The sequence below is a fragment of the Mus caroli genome, unplaced genomic scaffold (genome assembly GCF_978045245.1).
Source record: "Mus caroli unplaced genomic scaffold, Mus_caroli_1 scaffold_7, whole genome shotgun sequence".
NCBI lineage: Eukaryota > Metazoa > Chordata > Mammalia > Rodentia > Muridae > Mus > Mus caroli.
Window position 1 is genome coordinate 19090536 of NW_028227262.1, and position 20784 is coordinate 19111319.

Sequence of the window (20784 nt, forward strand, 5' to 3'; positions counted from 1 at the left end):
CTGGAGTCTGAAGACAGCTACAGTGTACTTACATATAATAAATAAATACATCTTTAAAAAGAATTAAAGAAAATAAAAATAAAAAGCAGATATATCACTCTTTTATTCTCTTTTTAGTTACTCTGTAAACACTGCCAGAGCTGTGTTCCAAGCTGAGATCTTTCTCTTCTTTGACATAATGGTAATCAGAAGTATGAGTTTCAGATTCCAAATTTTTTATATACATCAAAATGTTCAATATTATATTGAGCAAAATCAAACTTGCAGGGACGAAGATATAGTTGACTTATAGAGCCTTTCAAGAATGGGGATGTATACAGATCAGGTCCAGAGCAGCTGTGGTTCCCTACCAGTTCTCAAGAACATCCATCCCTCTTTCTTCCTCTGTGTCCTCAGTTATCTTTCTTGGTGGACTGCATGCTCCACTTTGTTATCTTGTACTTGGATTGGATCTATGCCTCCTGTACATTCTCTAGAGTGTACTTTTGATCCTGTAGAAATGTGTATGGGCATGTTCCTAACATCTAGCTCCTTCTAGTTTGAGTCGGGAGGATTCACAATACAGCAAAAGCTGAAATAAGTTCAAAATATCGTTAAACTTCACACACATATGATTTCTTGAGAGCACATTTACAGTCTGTTTGAATCATTCACTTGTGCAAAATTTCCCCTGTTTCCATGCTACAGAAAATTGTAACTAGTATTGAGATGTGCCCTTTTCATGTTGATGTGGTTTACTCATTTTCTTGCTTTCTTTTGTTCATTTAAGAGTGCTCTGTTCCCTGGCATCTCATTGTGATAGCTTTTGGAATCCTCTGTGTCCTTCTTCTGGTAACTGTTGCAGTGTTGGTGACAAACAGTGAGTAACTGAGATACATCTTTGATCTTCTCCCTAAAGAGTAGTTTTAGACAGGGACTATGCAGTTACACGCTCTGTCCATTTTCCTGTCTCTAATCAGGTGATGATCCAGAATCTCTGGACCTTAATATTGTTTTCCTGACACACTGCAGTGTCTGTTCTCTTTCATACCTAATGTGTTAGCTCTGGAGCAGATTGGAGTTGCCCTGTTCTGCCACATGTTTTGGTTATGTTCCTTCTGAAGTCTTGGTGATAGACTGTCTGCTTTCTGATCACAGATGATTGATAATATTAAAAAAAAAAACATTTAGTGAGAAACAGCTATGCAAAGAATCAATGTCTTTCTTTTGCTACTTCTTCTGAGTATATTGAGATCATGCTTAAGTAAAAAGAAAAGAAATTAAAAGTTAAACTGTATTGGATTTCTCTACATTAGCAGAAGAAATCAATTCCAGGATTTGCTAAAACATAGCTATGTATGTGGATATATTATATTACATATGATCCAATGAGAGTTATGCTATTTCTTAATATTTTTATGGTTCATATTTTCATGGTGTGTTAACTATTCACTGAATATTTTACTTAGGTTACTATTTGTACAATTGTCTTTCAAAAAATGAGGTGATTGGAAATTGAACATAATTTTATTCAGTTGTATTATTTATTTTAAAAATAACTTACCTTAGAGAAAAATTGATCTATCTATTTCTATAATGAGTTAATTTAAGTGCTAATTTATAAATATTAAAATATAAATGAAAGCAATTATATTTATTGAATGTCAAAATGAAGCTTTTTCTCATCTTAAATTTTAATATGTACCCCTTATAACATTTTGATATTATATCTGTGCCTAATTTAGTTTTGCAGTATAAGCAAGAAAAACATGAACTGTGGGAAACTCTAAACTGCGACCATAACTGTAGCACCATGCAAAGTGACATCAACTCAAAGGAAGAAATGCCGAGAAATATGCCTCTAGAGTGTAGTACAGATGATGATCTTCTGAAATCCCTCAACAGAGAACAGAAGAGATGGTACAGTGAAACCAAGAGTGTTTTAAATTCCTCACAGCACACAGGTATGTAGTAGGGGAGGGTTGTGAATACAGAATTGTGTTATCCTTTATTGTTTCTTCTCCAGAAACTTTGAAGTCCAACCAGCAGCTTAAGATCATGAAATGTTTGGGTTGATTATTTGGGGGTTCCTTATTTCATGTAGGGACATAGAAATCCAGAAGTTTGTGTTTTCATTAGAAGAATCTTATCATTTCTAGAAGTCAGTATATCTTTGGTACTCCTACTACTCCCTGGGGATGGAATTAAAAATTAGTACCCCTGAGAATTTTGGTAGTGTTGGACTTTGGGAAAATCTGAGTCTCCAACTTTGTTGCTTACAGAACATGGAGCTTTTTTTTTTTTTTTTTACATTGTTTATTTGATATTTTCTTCATTTATATTTCAAATGCTATCCTCTTTCATAGGTTCCTCTCTGAAACTCCCATATACCTTTCCCTCTCCCCCTGCTACCCAACTCACCCACTCCCACTTCCTGGCCCTGGCATTACCCTATACTGGGGGATAGAATCTTCACAAGACCAAGGGCCTCTTCTCCCACTGATTGCCAAATAGGCCATCATCTGCTACATATGCAGCTAGAGACACGAGCTCTGGGGATACTGGTCAGTTCATATTATTGTTCCTCCTATAGGACTGCAGACCCCTTCAGCTCCTTGGGTACTTTCTCTAGCTCCTTCATTGGGGACCCTGTTTTCCATCCAATAGATGACTGGAAGCATCCATTTCTGTATTTGCCAGGCACTGGCATTAGCCTCACAAGAGACAGCTATATCAGGGTCCTGTTAGCAAAATCTTGTTGGTATTTGCAATAGTGTCTGGGTTTGGTGGTTGTTTATGGAATGGATCACCAGGTGGGGCACTCTCTGGATGGTCCTTCCTTCAGTCTCAGCTCTGAACTTTGTCTTTGTAACTCCTTCCATGGATATATTGTTCCACCTTTTAAGAAGGAATGAAGTATCCACACTTTGGTCTTCCTTCTTCTTGAGTTTCATGAATTTTACACATTGTATCTTGGGTATTCTAAGTTTCTGGGCTAGTGTCCACCTATCAGTGTGTGCACATCATGTATGTTCTTTTGTGTTTAGGTTACTGCACTCAGGATGGTATCCTCCTGATCCATCCATTTGCCTAAGAATTTCATAAATTCATTGTTTTTAATAGCTGATTAGTACTCCAGTGTGTAAATGTATGAGGGTAGCATAATGATGTAATGCCTATGATTATGAGGTTGAGGAAGGAGTAGTACAGCTTTCAGGACAATCCAGACATCCAGCAAATTCTAGGTCCACATGAGCTACACCTGGTACCTCTTCACAGAAAATGAAGGTTGGAGATAAAGTTTGTTAATAAAGAATGGCCATTCCCAGACCTTCACCAAAGAAAATATTCATATTGAGTTGATCTTGATATACAAACTGCAGACATTTTAAAGTATTCAACTTGAAACATTTGTGAATGTGGGTATACCATTGAAGGCATCCACATAATCATGAGAATAGACTATGATCAACTAAACCACCTTAGTATGTCTCTTTTTTCTCTTATGGTATGAGCATGTAACACAGACCATGGCACAATGCTGAGTACACAGTAGTTTGTGGACCAGTATGGGTACAATGCACTACTGCAGATCTAGAGTTCTGACATCAGTTTAACTGCCTCTGAGTAGCAAGTGCTCATTGCCTCTTCTCCAGCCCCTTGTATCTTACAAACTTCTGATTCATAGAGTTGGGCTGTTTTAGAAACCTGATCTGTATGATATTATAAAGTTGGTCCTATACCCGGTATGTTTCACTTTGCACACCATCCTCGAGTTCATCCATGTTCACCATATACATCAGCATCTCTCTTTGGGTTTTACTGTGAAACATGATGTCATTCTCCAACCCAGTGAGACTTGGAACTCATTGTATAACCAAGGCTGGACTGCAATTTACCACTTAGCCTAGGCCGGTCTTAAACTGGTGGTGACCCTACAGTCTCTCTCTTTTGAGTGCTCAGGGTATAGGGATAAGTCATCATGCTGGACTGATTCATTTCACTTTAAAGGATAAATAGTATTCTTTTGTGGATTTGTACTACATTTTCTCTACTGACTCATCAGTGGTTGACACATAAAATGTTTTTCTGTATGTCTACTGTTACAAACAATGTTGCAGAGATCATAGGTATACAGGGGTCTCTGGGCATTATAGAATCTCAGTTTCTGAGACAAGTGATATTTTACATTTTTTACACAGGCTTCATAAATACATTGATCTGATAAGAGAATATCAGAAAATAATAAGCTTAACAATTTACATTCTCTATTGTAGGTGGAAGCCTGGAAATACACTGGTTCTGCTATGGTATAAAGTGTTATTTTTTCATCATGGATAAAAAAGGATGGCATAGATGTAAACAGATATGTGAGCATTACAGCTTATCCCTTCTGAAGATAGATGCTGAAGATGAACTGGTACTATACTGTAGACACTTACCCCTTATTCTCTTAGACTCTGTCTCTAACCCTGGACAATAACATACTGATTCCAATTTTACTTTTTTTACATTTGTATATGGTTTTCATATAATGTGAATAAGACTGTGGGACACGGGTCTGTTAAGAGGAGACTCGTTACTATAGAGACACTTCTGTCTTTCATTCTCCTCCCTTTCTCAGGAGTCTATAAGAGAAACACTCAGAATGCATGTCTTTCCCTGATGAAGTTTAACCCTTTGATACAGCATATCCTCTGGCTGACTGTAATTCATCTCCTTAGAGTGCCAAGTAAGTCCCCTTTGTCTAGGGTTTGTTCATTGAAACCTGAAAGTTAGACTGCCTGAGATGAGTAGTCTAATCCGATGACAACAGGGAAAGTAGTTGAGCTCTGGACCTGTCTGCACAATTAGATGATATGAGAAATGTGGAAGTAAATGGCCCCATGATGACTTTCACCGAAATTGTCCACAATTCTTACAGCATAGAATTCTTATGTTCTTTTTAAGAAATGACTATTTAAAAGAAAAGTTTAAAAGATTCTGTCATTTCCTGTTTAAATTATTAGTAATGAAATCTCTTCAAATATGAAGACTATATTTTTCTAGGGAAATAATTGCAGCATCACCTTGAAACCTTTTTTTTTATAATACAGTATGATATTTATACATCAATTTAATACATGCTTAAACAAAAGAAAAAGATGATTAATGTCAAATAATTGTGTAATTTTTGACACAGTAAACATAACCAATTTTAAAAGTGTAGTATGTAGTAGTAGTAGTAGTAGTAATTCACTTACTTATTCTACATCCTGCTCCCTGCCTCCTTCCTGGTCATCCTCTATCATAATCGATCCCCTTTCCCCCACATCTTCTCGGATAGGGTGGTGGCCTCCTAGGTATTCCCAAACCCTGACACATAAAATCTCCATGAGGCTAAGTGTGTCTGCTCTCACTGAGGCAGGCAAGGCAGCCCAGTTACAAGAACATAGCCAATGTATAGGCAGTATCTTTTGAGATAGTGTCTACTCCAGTTGTTGAGAACTCACATGAAGACCAAGCTGCGCATATGCAGGTAAGCTGAGGTCCATCCTGGTGTATGTTCTTTGTCTGGTGGTTCTATCTCTGAGAGCCCCAGGGGTCCAGGTTAGTTGATTCTCTTGGTTTTCCTTAGAATTCCTATCTCCTTCACAGCCAACAATCCTCCCACCTGTTCTTCCATAAAAGTCCCCTAGCTTCATCCACTGTTTGGCTGTGAGTATCTGTGTATGTATGAGTGAAATGGTGGACCGAGCCTCACAGAGGACAGCCATGTTAGACTCCTGTCTGTGAGCGTAACTGAGTATCATTAGTGTGGTCCAGGATTGATGTTTTTTTTCATGGAATGTGTCTAAAGTTAAGCAGGTTATTGGTTATTCCATTAGACTTTGCTCCATTCCCATTCTCTGCATTTCCTGTAGACAGGGTAAGTTTAGGGCCAAAGGTTTTGTGGAAGTATTGGTGCCCATCACTCCTCAAGAGTTCTTTTCTGGCCACAGGAGGCAGCCTCAAAGGCTACACAGAGTCACAGCTAAGGAAGCCCCCATTGATTCTTATGTGTCTCCCCTATCACTGGTTTCCATGTATTCAGGGAATTGATCCCAAACCAATCCCGGCCCCATCAATTGCAGATTTCCATTGATTTTCATAGCCTCAGGCCATCCTCCAAACCCTCTGCATACCCTACCCCAAACCTTCACTCCTCTCTGGATCCCTTTCCCCACTCAGTTCCCTACCTCTGTTTGCCTTCTATGATTATTCCATTCTTGCTTCCAAGTGAGACACAAGCATCCTTGCCTGTGCACTTCTTTCTGTCCTGCCTACTTGGGTATTTGTATTATAGCATGGGAATCCTGAATTTTATTGCTAATGTCCACCTATAAGTGAATATATAACATGCATATACTTTTATGACTTGATTAGCTCACTGAGGATATTTTCAAGTTTCATCCATTTACCTGAAAATTTGATGATGCCTTTGTTTTGCACAGCAGAATAGTATTCCATTGTATATATGTACCACATTTTCTTTATCCATTATTCAATTGGTGTAAGAGGGACATCTAAGATGTTTCCAGTTTCTGGCTACTACAAATAAAACTTCTATGAACATAGCTGACAATGAGTCTTTGTGGGATGGTGGAGCATCTTTTGGGTATATGTACAAGAGTGGTATAGCTGGTGCTTGAGATAGAACTATTACTAGTTTTCTAAGAAACCAATGAATTGATTTCCAAAGTGGTTGTACAAATATGCCTTCTCACTGGCAGTGCAGTAGTGTTCCCCTTTCTCCACATCTTTGTCAGCATGTGCTATCACTTGACATTTTAATCATAGCCATTCCTATTGGTATAAGATGGGATCTCAGTGTTGTTTTGATTTGCATTTCCCTGATGGCTAATGACTTTAAACATTTACTTATGTGCTTGTGAGACATTTGAGAGTCATCTATTGAAAATTCTCTGTTTATCTCAGGCATAGAATATGTAATAGAAGACATTGATACAACAGTCAAAGAAAGTGATAAATCTAAAACATTCCTTCTTTAATTAAGAAGATTGTGTGTTCAAGGCCAGCCTTGATTACATAGTGAGACTTTGTCTAAGAAACACAGTCATGAATCATGTCAGGATCCCAATAGTCTCAGGACACTTGGAGTTTTTATTTTAAATGACATATTGAACTGACATTTATTTTAATGTAAATGTGCTACTTGTAGGAAGTCAGTTTGGAAAATTATCATGGTGAGACTAAGAAGTGGGAAGAGAGGACAGTAGAGAATGACACAAGAATGTTGAGAACTTTCCTTCTTGTTCTTCTTTCATCAAACAGACAGAAATTTCATCTTAAGATCTGTTGTTTCCTTTACAGAAGTTCCTTCAGTTACAGGTTACTCCAGACAGTTACTGGATTGGCTTCTCATTTGATAAGAAAAGTGAAAAATGGACATGGATTGAAAATGGCTCGTCTAGATCGTGAGTTTCTGAGTCCTCAAGACTCTAACACTGGTGTTGGAATTGGGAGGATTGTGTACAAAGGCTTTTCTCTCATTTCACATGGCTTTCCTAATTTTCTATGCAACTCATGGGTAAGGAGAAGTTGCATAAGGCAGTGAAACTGCATAAGGCAGCTTCTTTGAAGAACTGACCAAATGTGAGTATATACTGCATATATCTCAGGAGTATGTGTTCTAAGATGCACAGGGCACTAGCAAGACAGCAACTTAAGATTGTGTGAAGTGACTGAAACATTATGAAATATACAATGAGTCTGATTCTATCAGAGATTCATTTGACATTTTTACTGTGGTTATCTTATATAATTTTTGTTATTTATAAATATAAGTATATGCTTAAATATATATCATATTATATATATACATATATATGTATACATGATGTTTGTCTACCTTACATTTCAAGATGTTGTGTAAACACCAAATTTATGTTTATTTATAATCTGTTAGAAAACTTTTCACTGATTATCCTTATTAATAATTATTTTTTTTATCTTGAGTATCTCATATATATCAAATAAAGCATAATCATTTCATCACTACTTTTCTCAAAGCTTCTTCTGCATCAACTCTATGTGTGTCCAGCTAACTCATGCCTTCATAATTGACTGTCCAAAGATTCATGGTTATAGGTCATCCACTAGATCAAGAAAATCCACCAGTGTCCACACCCTCATAAAAATGAATGTCAGGAAGGTGGATGACATTTGGAGTGTCAATGGATAGAATATTTAGTAAAAAAAAAAAAGGCGGAAAGAAAAAGAATGAATCTCACTTTTCCAGCAGAAAACAAGAGTTATTTCTTATGATGAAATTATCTGCAGAAATTTCACGCTGTCCACAGCATTTCACAGAGCTCTTTCCCTCACTCCTCTGGTGCTTACATTCTTTCTATGTTCTCTTCCCTGCTGTTCTCTCAGTCTTCCTGGTGCTATGGAGCAGAAGAAGTTGATGTAAATGTTTTTTTTTTTTAGGGATGAAAATACATACTCTTCCTCTAAGCACTTTGATCCATTCTGCCTTTTGCACTGACTTCTACCAACTGTATAAAAAGTTTTTTGGATGGAGGGGAGAATAGGTCTAAGCCATAAGTATAAATATTAAGAATGCATTTTAATCCCTGACCACTTAGCAAAGTGACTGTAACAAATTCCAACCTAAGGCCAGTGACTTCCCCAGTCTTGGACTTTTGATTTGGATACAACACCAAACATGATTTCCTTCATGTAGTGAAGGCCACAGTTCCAATAAAAAAGCAGTTAGTTATTCTGCAGGTCAGTACAGTAACATTAATCTTTTCCCACATGTAGCCTGCAAAGAACCTTCTGACCCTTTGAAAATTAGGCTAAAACAAAACAAACAAGTGAAAAATCAACAACAACAAAATTTAGCCCAAGGGAAATTGTTTCCTAATTGATTTGTTTAGAGGCCTTATCTGGTTCTGGGAGCCCATGCTTCCAGAAATAAGACTCAGATTCAAAATACATTTACAAGTATCTTGGCCATCTAGCTAGTCTATTTTCTGACTTGATAATCACTAGAAATGTCCAATTTATTCTAAACAACATTCTGCCATGTGACTGGTTACCTGTGCTCAGGCAACTTGTGCCCATTTTACCAGGCATATATCCCAAGCCTAGCTCTATCACAGAACTCTTTCTGCCTCCCAGACATCCCACTTTCTATTATACCCTTTCCTATAGGCCATAGTTTTCTTCTTTTTTTTTTTTTTTAATTGGCAGATTTCAGTTTGACTTCTCATTGACCTTGTCTTGAGGTCAAAGTTGCACCATCTTCAGCAATAGAGCCTTATCATATAGTTATGTTGGAAAACCAAGGGCGGTGGCAAAAACTTCTGTTGTTTGCAATCTTCTGTGGTCTCCCCAACCAGCAATTCCCTGGATGTATTGCTTGCCTTGCACTTTGATTTTCTTTTAATAACTTGTATCGTCTGTGATTGTACTTCTTCTTTAAAGTTATTATTTTTTTTATTTTTTGACTAAATTTTTTTCATAGAATATATTTTGATCAGGTACCATCCCCCCAAAATACTCCTTATTTGTCCCCAAATTCCTACCCACTCAACATCATGTTATTTCTCTCTCTTCCTAAAACAATAGGAAAAGGAAAAATTAAGCAAGCAGCAACAAACAAACAAACAAACAAAACCCAGTAAGTCAATGTTTCACAAAAAAACAAATAAAAACTCCAGATCACCATGTAAGCATGGAGTGTGTTTTGTGTTGGCCAACACAAAACAGTTTGATTACTTCCTGCTGTTATTTATGTCCTTCTTAAAGTCCTCTATCAACATCATGAGATGTGACTTTTTTTTCTTTTTTTTATTACATATTTTCCTCAATTACATTTCCAATGCTATCCCAAAAGTCCCCCAAACCCTCCCCCCCCCATTTCCCTACCCACCCATTCCAATTCTTTTGGCCCTGGCGTTCCCCTGTACTGGGGCCTATAAAGTTTGCATGTCCAATGGGCCTCTCTTTCCAGTGATGGCCGACTAGGCCATCTTTTGATACATATGCATCTAGAGTCAAGAGCTCCAGGGTACTGGTTAGTTCATAATGTTGCATCTACAGGGTTGCAGATCTCTTTAGCTCCTTGGATACTTTCTCTAGCTCCTCCATTGGGGGCCCTGTGATCCATCCAATAGCTGACTGTGAGCATCCACTTCTGTGTTTGCTAGGCCCTGGCCTTGTCTCACAAGAGACAGCTATATCAGGGTCTTTAGAGCAAATGCTTACTAGTGTATGCAATGGTGTCATCGTTTGGAGGCTAATAATGGGATGGATCCCTGGATATGGCAGTCTCTAGATGGTCCATCCTTTGTCTCAGCTCCAAACTTTGTCTCTGTAATTCCTTCCATGGGTGATTGTTTCCAATTCTAAGAAGGGGCAAAGTGTCCATACTTTGGTCTTCGTTCTTCTTCAGTTTCCTGTGTTTTGATATGTGACTTTTAAATCACATCTTTTCTGGTGTGTTGGGGTAACCAGTGTTCACTGAGGTGGGAAAACTGGGTCCTGATGATGCCAAGTAGCCTTAGTGTCTGTTGCTTATATTCCTGTACTTGTCTTTCACCATCTGGTTATCTCTGGTGTTATATGGTCTTGTTGTCTCTGACTATGACTTGTCTGTCCTCCAAGCCTGTGTGTCAGTACTCCTGGGACCAGTTCTTTCCCAGAACAATTTAGGTATGGAGAGCTGTGGCAGAGGATCAGCTCTGGGTTCACCTAGAAACCAGAAGACTCCAGTCTCAAGCAGGTCCTCAGTTCCTGTGTCCTCAGATTTCCAGGACAGTTCTTCTCAGCTGAAGTGGTCCTCCTACCTGTGCTCAGTGCTCACAGGCCTTTTACCACTCCTGGGAATCTAACTGTCTCCTGATGTCCCCTTGGAATGTAGTCCTGTGGCAGAGAACTGGGTCTAGGCACCCTCCTGTCTGTTATTAATGGTCACATTTATCTTCCTTTTCTGGTCCTACAGTAAGTCGAAATATTCTGTTTCTCCCTGGTTTAAATCCAAAGTTAAAGAAAAGTGATCATTTGGTAAAGTTTTTTTCCCTTTGCCATTTCAGCTCCAAGGAGCTTGGTGTCTTTCTCTGTCTGGCATTCTTTGACATAGATTTTTACTATGCTAGCCTGGTTTAAATTCACTGAATTTCCCATAAATGCTTTGAACTCCCAATCTTCATAGATTCATTATTTAGTATCTAAGTGACCATTTCACAAAGATCCACTATTCTTCTTGCCTTGATTATTAGAAGAAAGACTGGCTGCCAGGCTTTGTTGATCTGAAGTTTCACCTCTTCTGAAGCCTAAGCCTGTATAAACATCTGCTTACTGACTGTTCTTAAGTGCATCAAGTGAGGTTTTAATAATTTATTAATATTTAATTGTATCTTGCTCTATAACCTAGTCTCACCTGGTTATATTCCCCTTAATTCAGCACCCCAAATGTTGAGGTTAGAGGTCTACCTTGCCTTTCCTAGTGCCTTACTTTTTAGTCTACATTTTATATTACATTTTCCCGAGTGTATTTTGGCACTTAATGCACCATCCTGTGGAGATTGTACTTGAGTTGCATTAAGAGAAGTCAGGGAATCACCATGTTTCAGTGAAATCCTGTTACCTCTGGGGGAAGGGAAGCAAGAACCACAACAACAGTCAGGAACTCTCTTCTGAGACTATATTCCAAACCTCCCTTTTCTTCTTAAAAAGGAAGTGTATATGACCTTGTCCTGTGAGCAATGTAATATATTTGTTCTTATTTATTTATTAATTTATTTTTTATTTTTATGTTTATTGTTTATTTACATTTCAAATGTTATCCCCCTCCCCAGTTTCTTCTCTGAAACCAGTCCCATTCCACCCCCACCCACACACCTACTCATGCACTCACTCGACAACACCCTATCATTCCCCGATGCTGGGACATCAAGCCTACACAGGACCCAAGACTTCCCCTCCCATTGATGCCAGACAAGGCCATCCTCTGCTACTTATGCAGCTGGAGTCATGGGTCTCTCTGTGTATATTCTATTCTTTGGTTGGTGGTTTAGTCCCTAAGGGGTCTGGTTGGTTGTTATTGTTCTTCCTATAGGGTTGCAAACCCCTTCAGCTCCTTCAGTACTTCCCCTAACTTCTCCATTTGGGGTTTCTGTGCTCAGTCCAATGGTTGTCTGCAAGCTTCCACATCTGTTTCAGTAAGGCTCTGACAGATCCTCTCAAGGGACATCATTATGAGGCCCCTATCAGCAAGCACTTGGCATCAGCATATGCCAAGTTTGGTGGCTGCATATGGGATAGATCCCCAGGTGAGTTAGGCTCCAGATAGCCTTTATTTCAGTCTCTGCTCCACTCTTTGTACTTGTATTTCCTTTAGCCAGGGTCAGTTCTGGATTAAAATTTTGTGAAAGGTGGGTGGCCCCATTCCTCAACTGGGGTCCATGAATAATGCCAAGATATGGTCTTTACAGTTTCTCTCTCCCCTTTTTTGGGGTATTTCAGCTAATGTCATCCCAATAGGGTCCTGGGAGCAGCTTGCTTTCCAGGAATCTGGTGGCTATGCCTAGATCCTCATCTACCATTTCTAAATACCTCTGTTCAGTTTCCTGACCCTCTCTCTATACATCTCACCCACCTCCCCCCTCACCTAATCATGGCCCTCTCTTTTCCTCTCCCCCTCCCAAGTACCTCCCACCCTCAACCTCTTGTCATTATCTGGCTCCCCCTTCTAAGTAGGACTGAGGCACCCATACTTTGGTTTTCCTTTTTCTTCACCTTTGTATGGTGTGTAAGTTGTATTGTGGGATTCTGAGCTTTTTTGCTAATATTTACTTATCATTGAGTACATACCACCTGTGTTCTTTTGTGACTATTACCTCACTCAGGATGATATATGATTTCTTTGTTTTAAGTTTTTATTGTATATCTTATTTATTTACATTCCTAATGTTATCACCTTTCCTATTTTCCCCACCAAAACCACCCCATCCCATTCCCCTCCCCTTTTTTATCTATGAGGGTGCTCCCCCACTAACCCACACACTCTTACCTCACCACACTAGCATTTCCCTACATTGGGCACCAAGCCTTCAGGGGACCAAGGGCCTCTCAGTCCACTGATGCCAGATAAGATTATCCTCAGCTTCATATGCAACTGAAGCCATCGTTCCCTCCCTGTGTACTGTTTGGTTGGTGGTTTAGTCCCTGGGAGCTTGGTTGTTTCATATTTTTATTATTTCTATGGGGTTGCAACCCCTTCAGCTGCTTCTGTCCTTTCACTAACTCCTCCTTTGGGGTCCACATGCTCAGTCAAATGGTTGGCTGCCAGCTTCTGCATCTGTCTTTGTCAGGTGCTGGGAGAGCGCTCAAGAGACAGCTATATCAGGCTCCTGTCAGCAAGCATTTCTTAGTATCAGCAATAGTGTCTGGGTTTGGTGTCTGTATATGGGATGGATCTCTAGGTGGGGCAGTATCTAGATGGCCTTCCTTCAGTCTCAACTCCACACTTAACTCCCATATTTCATTTAGACAGGAGCAATTATGGTTTAAAAATTTGGAGATGAGAAGGTAAGGATCCCTCAACCAGGTGCCATGCCTAACCTTTGAGTATGGTTTCTATAAGTTATTCCTCCCCTTTGTTGGGTATTTTAGCTAATGTCATCACTGTTGGGACCTGGGGGCCTGGTGCTTTCCTGGCATCTGGGATTTTCTGGTGGCTAACCACAGGTTCCCATCCCCATTGCTACATACCTCTGTTCATTTTTCTGACCCTCTATCTAGCATCTCCATCTTCTCTCATACCTGATCCCAAACCCTTCCATCCCTCCCCCTCCTCTTTTCCTCCCAAGGCTCTCTGACCTCCTGTGAGTATTTTCCCCCATTCTAAGGAGTGCTGAAGGCTCCACAATGTGATCTTCCTTCTTATTGAGCATCATATGGTATGTGAATTGTATCATGGGTATTGCTAGCTTTTTGTGTAATTTCAACTTATCAGTGAGTACATACCATGAGTGTTCCTTTTGTGACTGGGTTACCTCACTCAGAATAATATTTTCTAGTTCCATCCATTTGCCTGCAAATTTGAGGAAGTCAATTGTTTTAAAAGCTTAAGAGTATTCCACTGTGTAAAAGTAAAAATTGTCTGTATCCACTCCTTTGTTGAGGGACATCTGGGATCTTTCCAGCTTCTGGCTATTAAAAATAAGGCTGCTGTGAACATAGTAGAGCATGTGTTCTTCATATACATTAGAGCATCTTAGGCCATTCACTGGAGCTAGGACACACACAAGTGACCAAACCCTCAAAAAGGAATACATCTCTTTTCCATAGTAGTCAACTAACAATAGTAATTTCTTATGGTGTAAAGAGCCCTTCCCCATTTTTGCATAAATCATCTTGTTTAGAAGGCTGCATTTCACAGAGCTCTTTCACTTCTCTAGGTCTTACATTCTTCTTGTGTGTTCTTTCCTGATGTTCCCTGAGTCTTGCTGGTGGTGTGGAGGGGAAGAAGTTGATGTAGATATCTCCTTTAGGGCTGAGCACATATTCTCTTCTCTTAAGCACTTTGACCAATTCTGCCTCACTATAACAAATTTTGCCCATTGTGAAAGAGGCTTCTCTGATTGAGGTTGAGGGAAACCCAGGTTTAGGCAATAACTACAAATGTTAAGAATACAACTTAACTCCTGACCACTTAGCAAAGTGAGTTTAATAGTTTCCTACCTAGGGCCTGTGGCCACCCTTAAACTTGGGTTTTGATTTTGATTACAACACCAAATATGATTTCCTTGTGCTAAAGGCCACAGTTCAAATAAGAAAGCATCTATTTATTCTGTAGCATATCTTTTCTAGCAGGTATGCATTGTAGCATGTAGGGTCCAGTGCATGATAGGACTTGTAATCCTTTGAAAGCCAGCCCAAAGGAAGATAATTCAATATTGGTTTGAGATTGACTTTTCCTGTGTTGATGTCAAAGTGTGGAGTATTTTCAGCAATAGGGTCTTACCATGTAGTTATGGTAATCAAGGTCAATAGCAATAATCTGTACTGCATGGGAGACCTCTGTTACCTCCCTGACCAGTAAGTAATTCCTCTGGAGGTATCCTTAGCCTTGCACTTTGGTTTTCTTTTAAAAACATAACTTCTGTAACTGTAACTCTTTCTTAAAGTCACATTTTATTTTTAATTACATTTTTTCATGGAATATATTTTGATCAGGTTCCTTCCCCACTATATACTCCCTGTTCCTCCCTACCTTCCTAACCACTCAATTTCATGTTATTTCACTCTCTCCAAAAATCAACAGCAATAACAATAAAAAACAAAACAAAAATGGAAAATAAAATCAATCAACCAAGCAAAATTATCAAAAACTCAAGAAGACAAAAATTGCCCCTAAACAAACAAGCAAACACAACAACAAAATCACATATACAAAACCCAATAATCAAAACCCTCCAAATCAGCAAGAAAACACGGAGTGTGTTTCATGTTGGTCAGCTATAATCTTACTAACTAGTGGGTTTACATAAGGCCTCTTATACATCCCTAGTTTTAGTTAACCCATCCTGTATTCTCTCCTGTCCCTTATTTTCCAATACTCATCCACCTTTGTCCTAGAATCCTCAGAATCCCCCTTCTGCCTTCACACCATGTATTAATCATTTTTTTCTGAATGTTAAATTTTTTAGAAGTACAAATTATAAAAATCACCTCATAATTCTGTGTTTTCTTTTAATAACTTTTCTAGGTATTTAGATGTTATGTTGTTTTTCAAATAATTTAAAAATAGCCAGGTGGTGGTGGTGCACGCCTTTAATCCCAGCACTTGGGAGGCAGAGGCAGGCTTATTTCTGAGTTCAAGGCCAGCCTGGTCTGCAAAATGAGTTCCAGGACAGCCAGGGATATACAGAGAAACCCTGTCTCAAAAAAACAAAACAAAAAAAAAAACAACAAAACAAAAAACCAAAAATGAATTTACTTTTTATTATTTTGTGGATATTTTGAGATAGGGTTCTATCTCATCCAGGCTGTCCTTGAACTTGTGATCCTCAAGTGTCCATCTCCCAGGTGTTAAAACTATAGGCAGGCCTGTCTGTCTGGTATATTATATCTTGAAAGATGTCAATCATCCTTACTTTACAAGTGTTAGTTGGTAATCCTATTGTCTTTACGTTTATGAGTTTCATGTACTGTTGTCTTTTGTTCATGAAGTCATTTTCTTTGTGGCATTCATTGGGTTTCTTCCTCAACAACTACAGAAACTAATTGAGGCATAGTACCCACAGTGGTAACTTTCTCAGGAATCTTTCATGCAGTGCCTGGGAACTTGGCAGATATGGCTCACTTCTATTCTAATTGTGGCCCTGTCAGTGTGGAAAGCCAGGTTTCAAGAGTTCAGAAAAATATCTTCCTCTCTGTCCTTTAAGGACACTCTTAAGCTGTCTGTCACAGAAGTGGCCAGAGGACAGACAGCCTTACAAGAAATACTAATATTTTCTAATCACAGATTATTAGTACTGCTATTAATTTTGATCTGTCTATAGAAAGTATCATTTTACACAGACTTTTCCTAGTATTCCTGGCTCTATCTCCCAAGTACTGGGATGTCTGGTATTTGACACAGTGTTAATGAATTTGTTTATAGCTTACAGCAGCATACATAGACAGAGATGGGCCAGTAGTAGCATTTAGAGTGAGATACCAGCAACTGAGAAGATGTGTGCATGCAGGTTAAAAGATCTTGGTAGACCTTGACATGCTGCAGAACAGTTCCCTGGTGATGATGTGTTTCTTAGGGCCAGACCTGAGACTTCAGTAAGGATATCTATTAGCTAGAAGGCTTCTCTGGCCACTACAAGCATTTTCTACAATGGGAAGATGCAGAAGCTTGCTCATCTGTTACAGTGACAACTTCTAATGAGTAAGCAGCTGTGAGACTGACTTGTGTTTTTTGTGTACAGGTCTAGGTGAGCCTCACTAGGAGAGCAAAGTTAAGAGCTCATGATGCAGCATATGTGCTTCATGTGTATCTGTGAATAGTTAGTGTCTATTGGATCCTTTTCGTCTTTGCTCACATTCAACATACATTCTTAGTGATTGTACCCATAAGGATATCTCTTGGATACCTGATGTGTATATCCATATTCCTACTGTATCTCACCTCTCCTGTCTGTTATCCATGGGCCATGTAGTTTCATTTATATTTCTTTTCTTTTTCTATAATAAATTTAAACATTTTGTTTCTCCCTCATTTGAATGCAATTTTAAAAAAGGTAAATGTTTGTTAAAGTTTTATCCCTTTGTGATTTCAGCCTCATGGATTTTGGCAGATTTCATTTCCTGTCTAGTATTCCTTGACATGGATTCTCATTATTCCAGCCTGGTTCAAAGTCACTGTACTTCCCAAACCTGTCTTGAACTCTTGATCAGCCTGGGTTCATCATGTAGTATTTGAATGGCCATTTCACATAGATTCATTTTTCTTCTTGCTCTGACTAATAGGAAAGAGACTGGCTTCCAGGCTATGCTGATCCTCTGAAGTGTCAGCTCTGCTGAAGCCTAAGCCTAAATTGGAATCTGCTTCCTGACTGTTTGTAAGAATATTGAGTGAGTCTTTAATTGTTAGTTAATATTTGATTAGGATCTCACCTCATATCCTAATCTGACCTAGGTTATAATCCTCCTAATTTAGTCTCCTAAGTGGTGAGATTAGAGGCCTTACCTTTCCTAGTGTTTTGTGTTTTTTAGTTAACATTTTAAATTAAAATTTCCTAAGAATATAGTTGTGACACTTAATACAGCATCCTGAAGAGACTGCAGTTATGTTTCATACAGGGAAGTCATTTGATCACCATGCTTCAGTGAAGTTCCATTGTCTCTGGTGGCAAGGGAGCAAGAACCACAACAGTAGTTACAAACCCTCTTCTGTGACTACATTACAATCCTCACCTTTAATCTTAAAAGGGAGGCAAAAGAGATCTTGTCCAGTGTGCCACATAACTTCTTTCTTCTTTTCATCTATCTTTTTTGCAAAGACTATCAGAGGAAACCAACTTCAATATAAAGCTATCCCATAAAAATATTGAAAATTAAATTAACTTCCTAATGAAAAATTAACAGTGCAGACTATATGAGGAGTTAAGTTTTGATCAAAAGACCATTTTTCTTTTTCATTTTTATTTCATTTACTTTTGTGTTTTGTACTCACATGTACATGTGCATTTCATAGCACAAATGTATCTAGAGGGCAATTAGGGAATTAATTCTCTCCTACTCTGTGGGGTATGAAGTCTGAACTCAGGTTGTTAGGTTTGGTGAGCCATGTTACTGGCCCAAGACCATTTTTTAGGAGTTTAAGAAAATTCATTTTTTTATGATACACTTATAGTTAAGTTCATATTCTTTATACTTTGGTCAATAAACCTTGTTTTAAAATTCTGAGCCTAAATCAATATAAACTTCAAACTCAAATAACTGTCCACTATATTTTTGTTATATAATGATTTTTTAAAATATTTTATTTATTTACATTCCAGTCATTGGCCTCCTCCCAGTCCCCTTCCTAAAGTTCCTCTGAGATGGTTCTTTCTCCCTCCTCCCTGGGCCTCAAGTATCTAGAGAATTAGGCACATCTTCCACTGCGGCTAGACAAGTTATTCTACTGCTATATATGTGTTAGGAGCTTCGGACCATCCCATGTATATTGCCTGGTTGGTGGCTAAGTCTCTGGGAGCTCCCTGGGATCCAGGTTATTTGAGACTGCTGGTCTTCCTATGGGGTCACCCAACCTTTCAGCTTCTTCATTCCTTCTCCTAATTCAACCATAGGGGTACCCAACTTAAGTCCAATGGTTGGGTGTAAGCATCTGCTTCTGTCTCAGTCAGTTGTGGGTAGGGCCTCTCATAGAACAGGCATGCTAGGCTTCTGTCCGTAAGAATATCATAGCATCAGTAATAGTGTCAGGCTTTGGTGTCTCCCCATGAGGTAGATCCTCAGTTGGGCTAGTTACTAGACCAACTTTCCTTCAATCTCTTCTCCGTTTTATTCCTGAGGTTCTTTTAGAGAGGAAAAATTCTGGGTCAGAAATTTTGACTGTGGGTTAGTAACCCTGTCCCTCCAATTGAGACCCTGTCTGTCTACTGGAGGTGGATTCTTTGAGTTGCTTCTCCCCATTGTTGGATATTTTGGCTAAAGTTACCCCTATTGAGTCCTACGAGAATCTCACTCCCAGGTCTCTGGTACTTTCTAGAGGGTGCCTCACCTCCAAGGATGCATCACTATATAAGACAGGGAAAGTGCATTTTTCAGTTTCCCAGATATAATAATGACTGTGATAAACCCTGCTCCTGTTTCTGTGAAAAGAGAGCAAATAAATGTCCAAATTCAGTCTGATGAGTGAAGGAAAGATAAAAGTAGAATGTTTTGTCATTTTGTTGATTTCCTGTGATGATTTGTGACTCCTTAGTTTACCACAGATCACAATGTTTTAAGTACAGGTCTCAGTCCACTATATAAATATGGTGATGAGCTGAAAAGGGAAGAGATACTCTCCTGAGATGGTTCTTTCTCCCTCCTCTCTGGGGCCTGTCTTAACACAGCAGAAGGTATCTTTCTTCCTGGTTCCTGGAGTAGCTTTGTCTGTAGAATGGATGCCTTTGTTCTAAACCCTGAGGAATTCCTCTCTGTTTCCCAAATGACAGAGATGCAAATGCATAATTCCAATAAACAGCATACACTCTATCATCACTAGTATCAACCATTTCAATATCCTATGGCTCTGATAGCACAATTAAGAACTAGGATGTCACTGTGGGTTTCTATTTGTTGGTTGGTTGGTTAGTGCTTGCTGCTTTTTTGCACATAGGATAAATTATACTTTTAGAGTGCATTTATTAGCTGTAAATGTTTAGAGTTGATTAATAGTTGCCTGAGTAGTTCAAGAAACTCATTAAACTTCAATAATCTATACATGTCCTCATTCACCCTCTGTATCTCTTGGATCCATCTATGAAATTGAAATTTCACAGATATAGTAACTCTCACTGCAGCCTGCTGCTTAAAATAGCTCAAGACTTACAATCTTATAGGTACATGGGTTTGGTGGGAGCCTAGGATTCAGAGTATGGTTGAAGTCACTGTGTGCTACAGAATGAGACTATGTGTCTAATGAATCTAATAATAATAATAAGCTGCACAGAAATACTTTCTAGGGTGAGGCAATTTATTTTATAGCATCATAATTAACCTTTAAAATTCAGTATGGATCTAGTAATAAGTTTTTGTTCATAATCCATATTCATATTATCAGATTTTTGGATCATGTCTCTGTCAATATTTTTTCATATTCAGGATCATGCAGTGTCTTCATTCATAATGTCCTTAAGTTCTGAAACAGTTCGGCTCATTCTTTGTTTGGGAATTAAATTTAAAAATTCAAGTCTTGACACTGGAGTCTGCATGAAATAAATATCACTCAGTGTAAGTCTTGAAAAATATGAGTTGTAATAAATATGTACTTTTTTTCAAGCACCATTCTGCTAACTAGTTTGATGTCACATTTACAAAAGCATTGTAATATGAAAGGAGGGAATCTGAATTGAGTAAGTGCCTCAATAAAATATGGTTGTAAGTAAGCCTATGGGGCATTTTCTTAATTAGTAACTGATGTGGGAGGGCACAGACTACTGTGGGTATCACCCCTGGGAAGGTGGCATTGGGCATCCTAAGAAAGTAGGATGAGCAAATTTTGGGAGCAAGGCAATAAGCTGCATTCACCATCAGATGTGCGTT

At 38.7% G+C, this 20784-nt stretch overlaps 1 protein-coding gene across 2 annotated transcripts in view; it reads left to right on the plus strand.

Moving 5' to 3' along the window:
* LOC110295957 (killer cell lectin-like receptor 5) overlaps nucleotides 1-20784 on the plus strand; it is a 65513-nt gene that overhangs the window by 35191 nt on the left and 9538 nt on the right. For both annotated transcript variants that reach the window (XM_085839574.1, XM_085839576.1), the window contains 4 exons: nucleotides 770-859; nucleotides 1725-1943; nucleotides 4257-4399; nucleotides 7333-7436. In XM_085839574.1, coding sequence (XP_085695700.1) covers nucleotides 770-859; nucleotides 1725-1943; nucleotides 4257-4399; nucleotides 7333-7436 — 556 coding nt within the window. The remainder of the gene's footprint in view (nucleotides 1-769; nucleotides 860-1724; nucleotides 1944-4256; nucleotides 4400-7332; nucleotides 7437-20784) is intronic.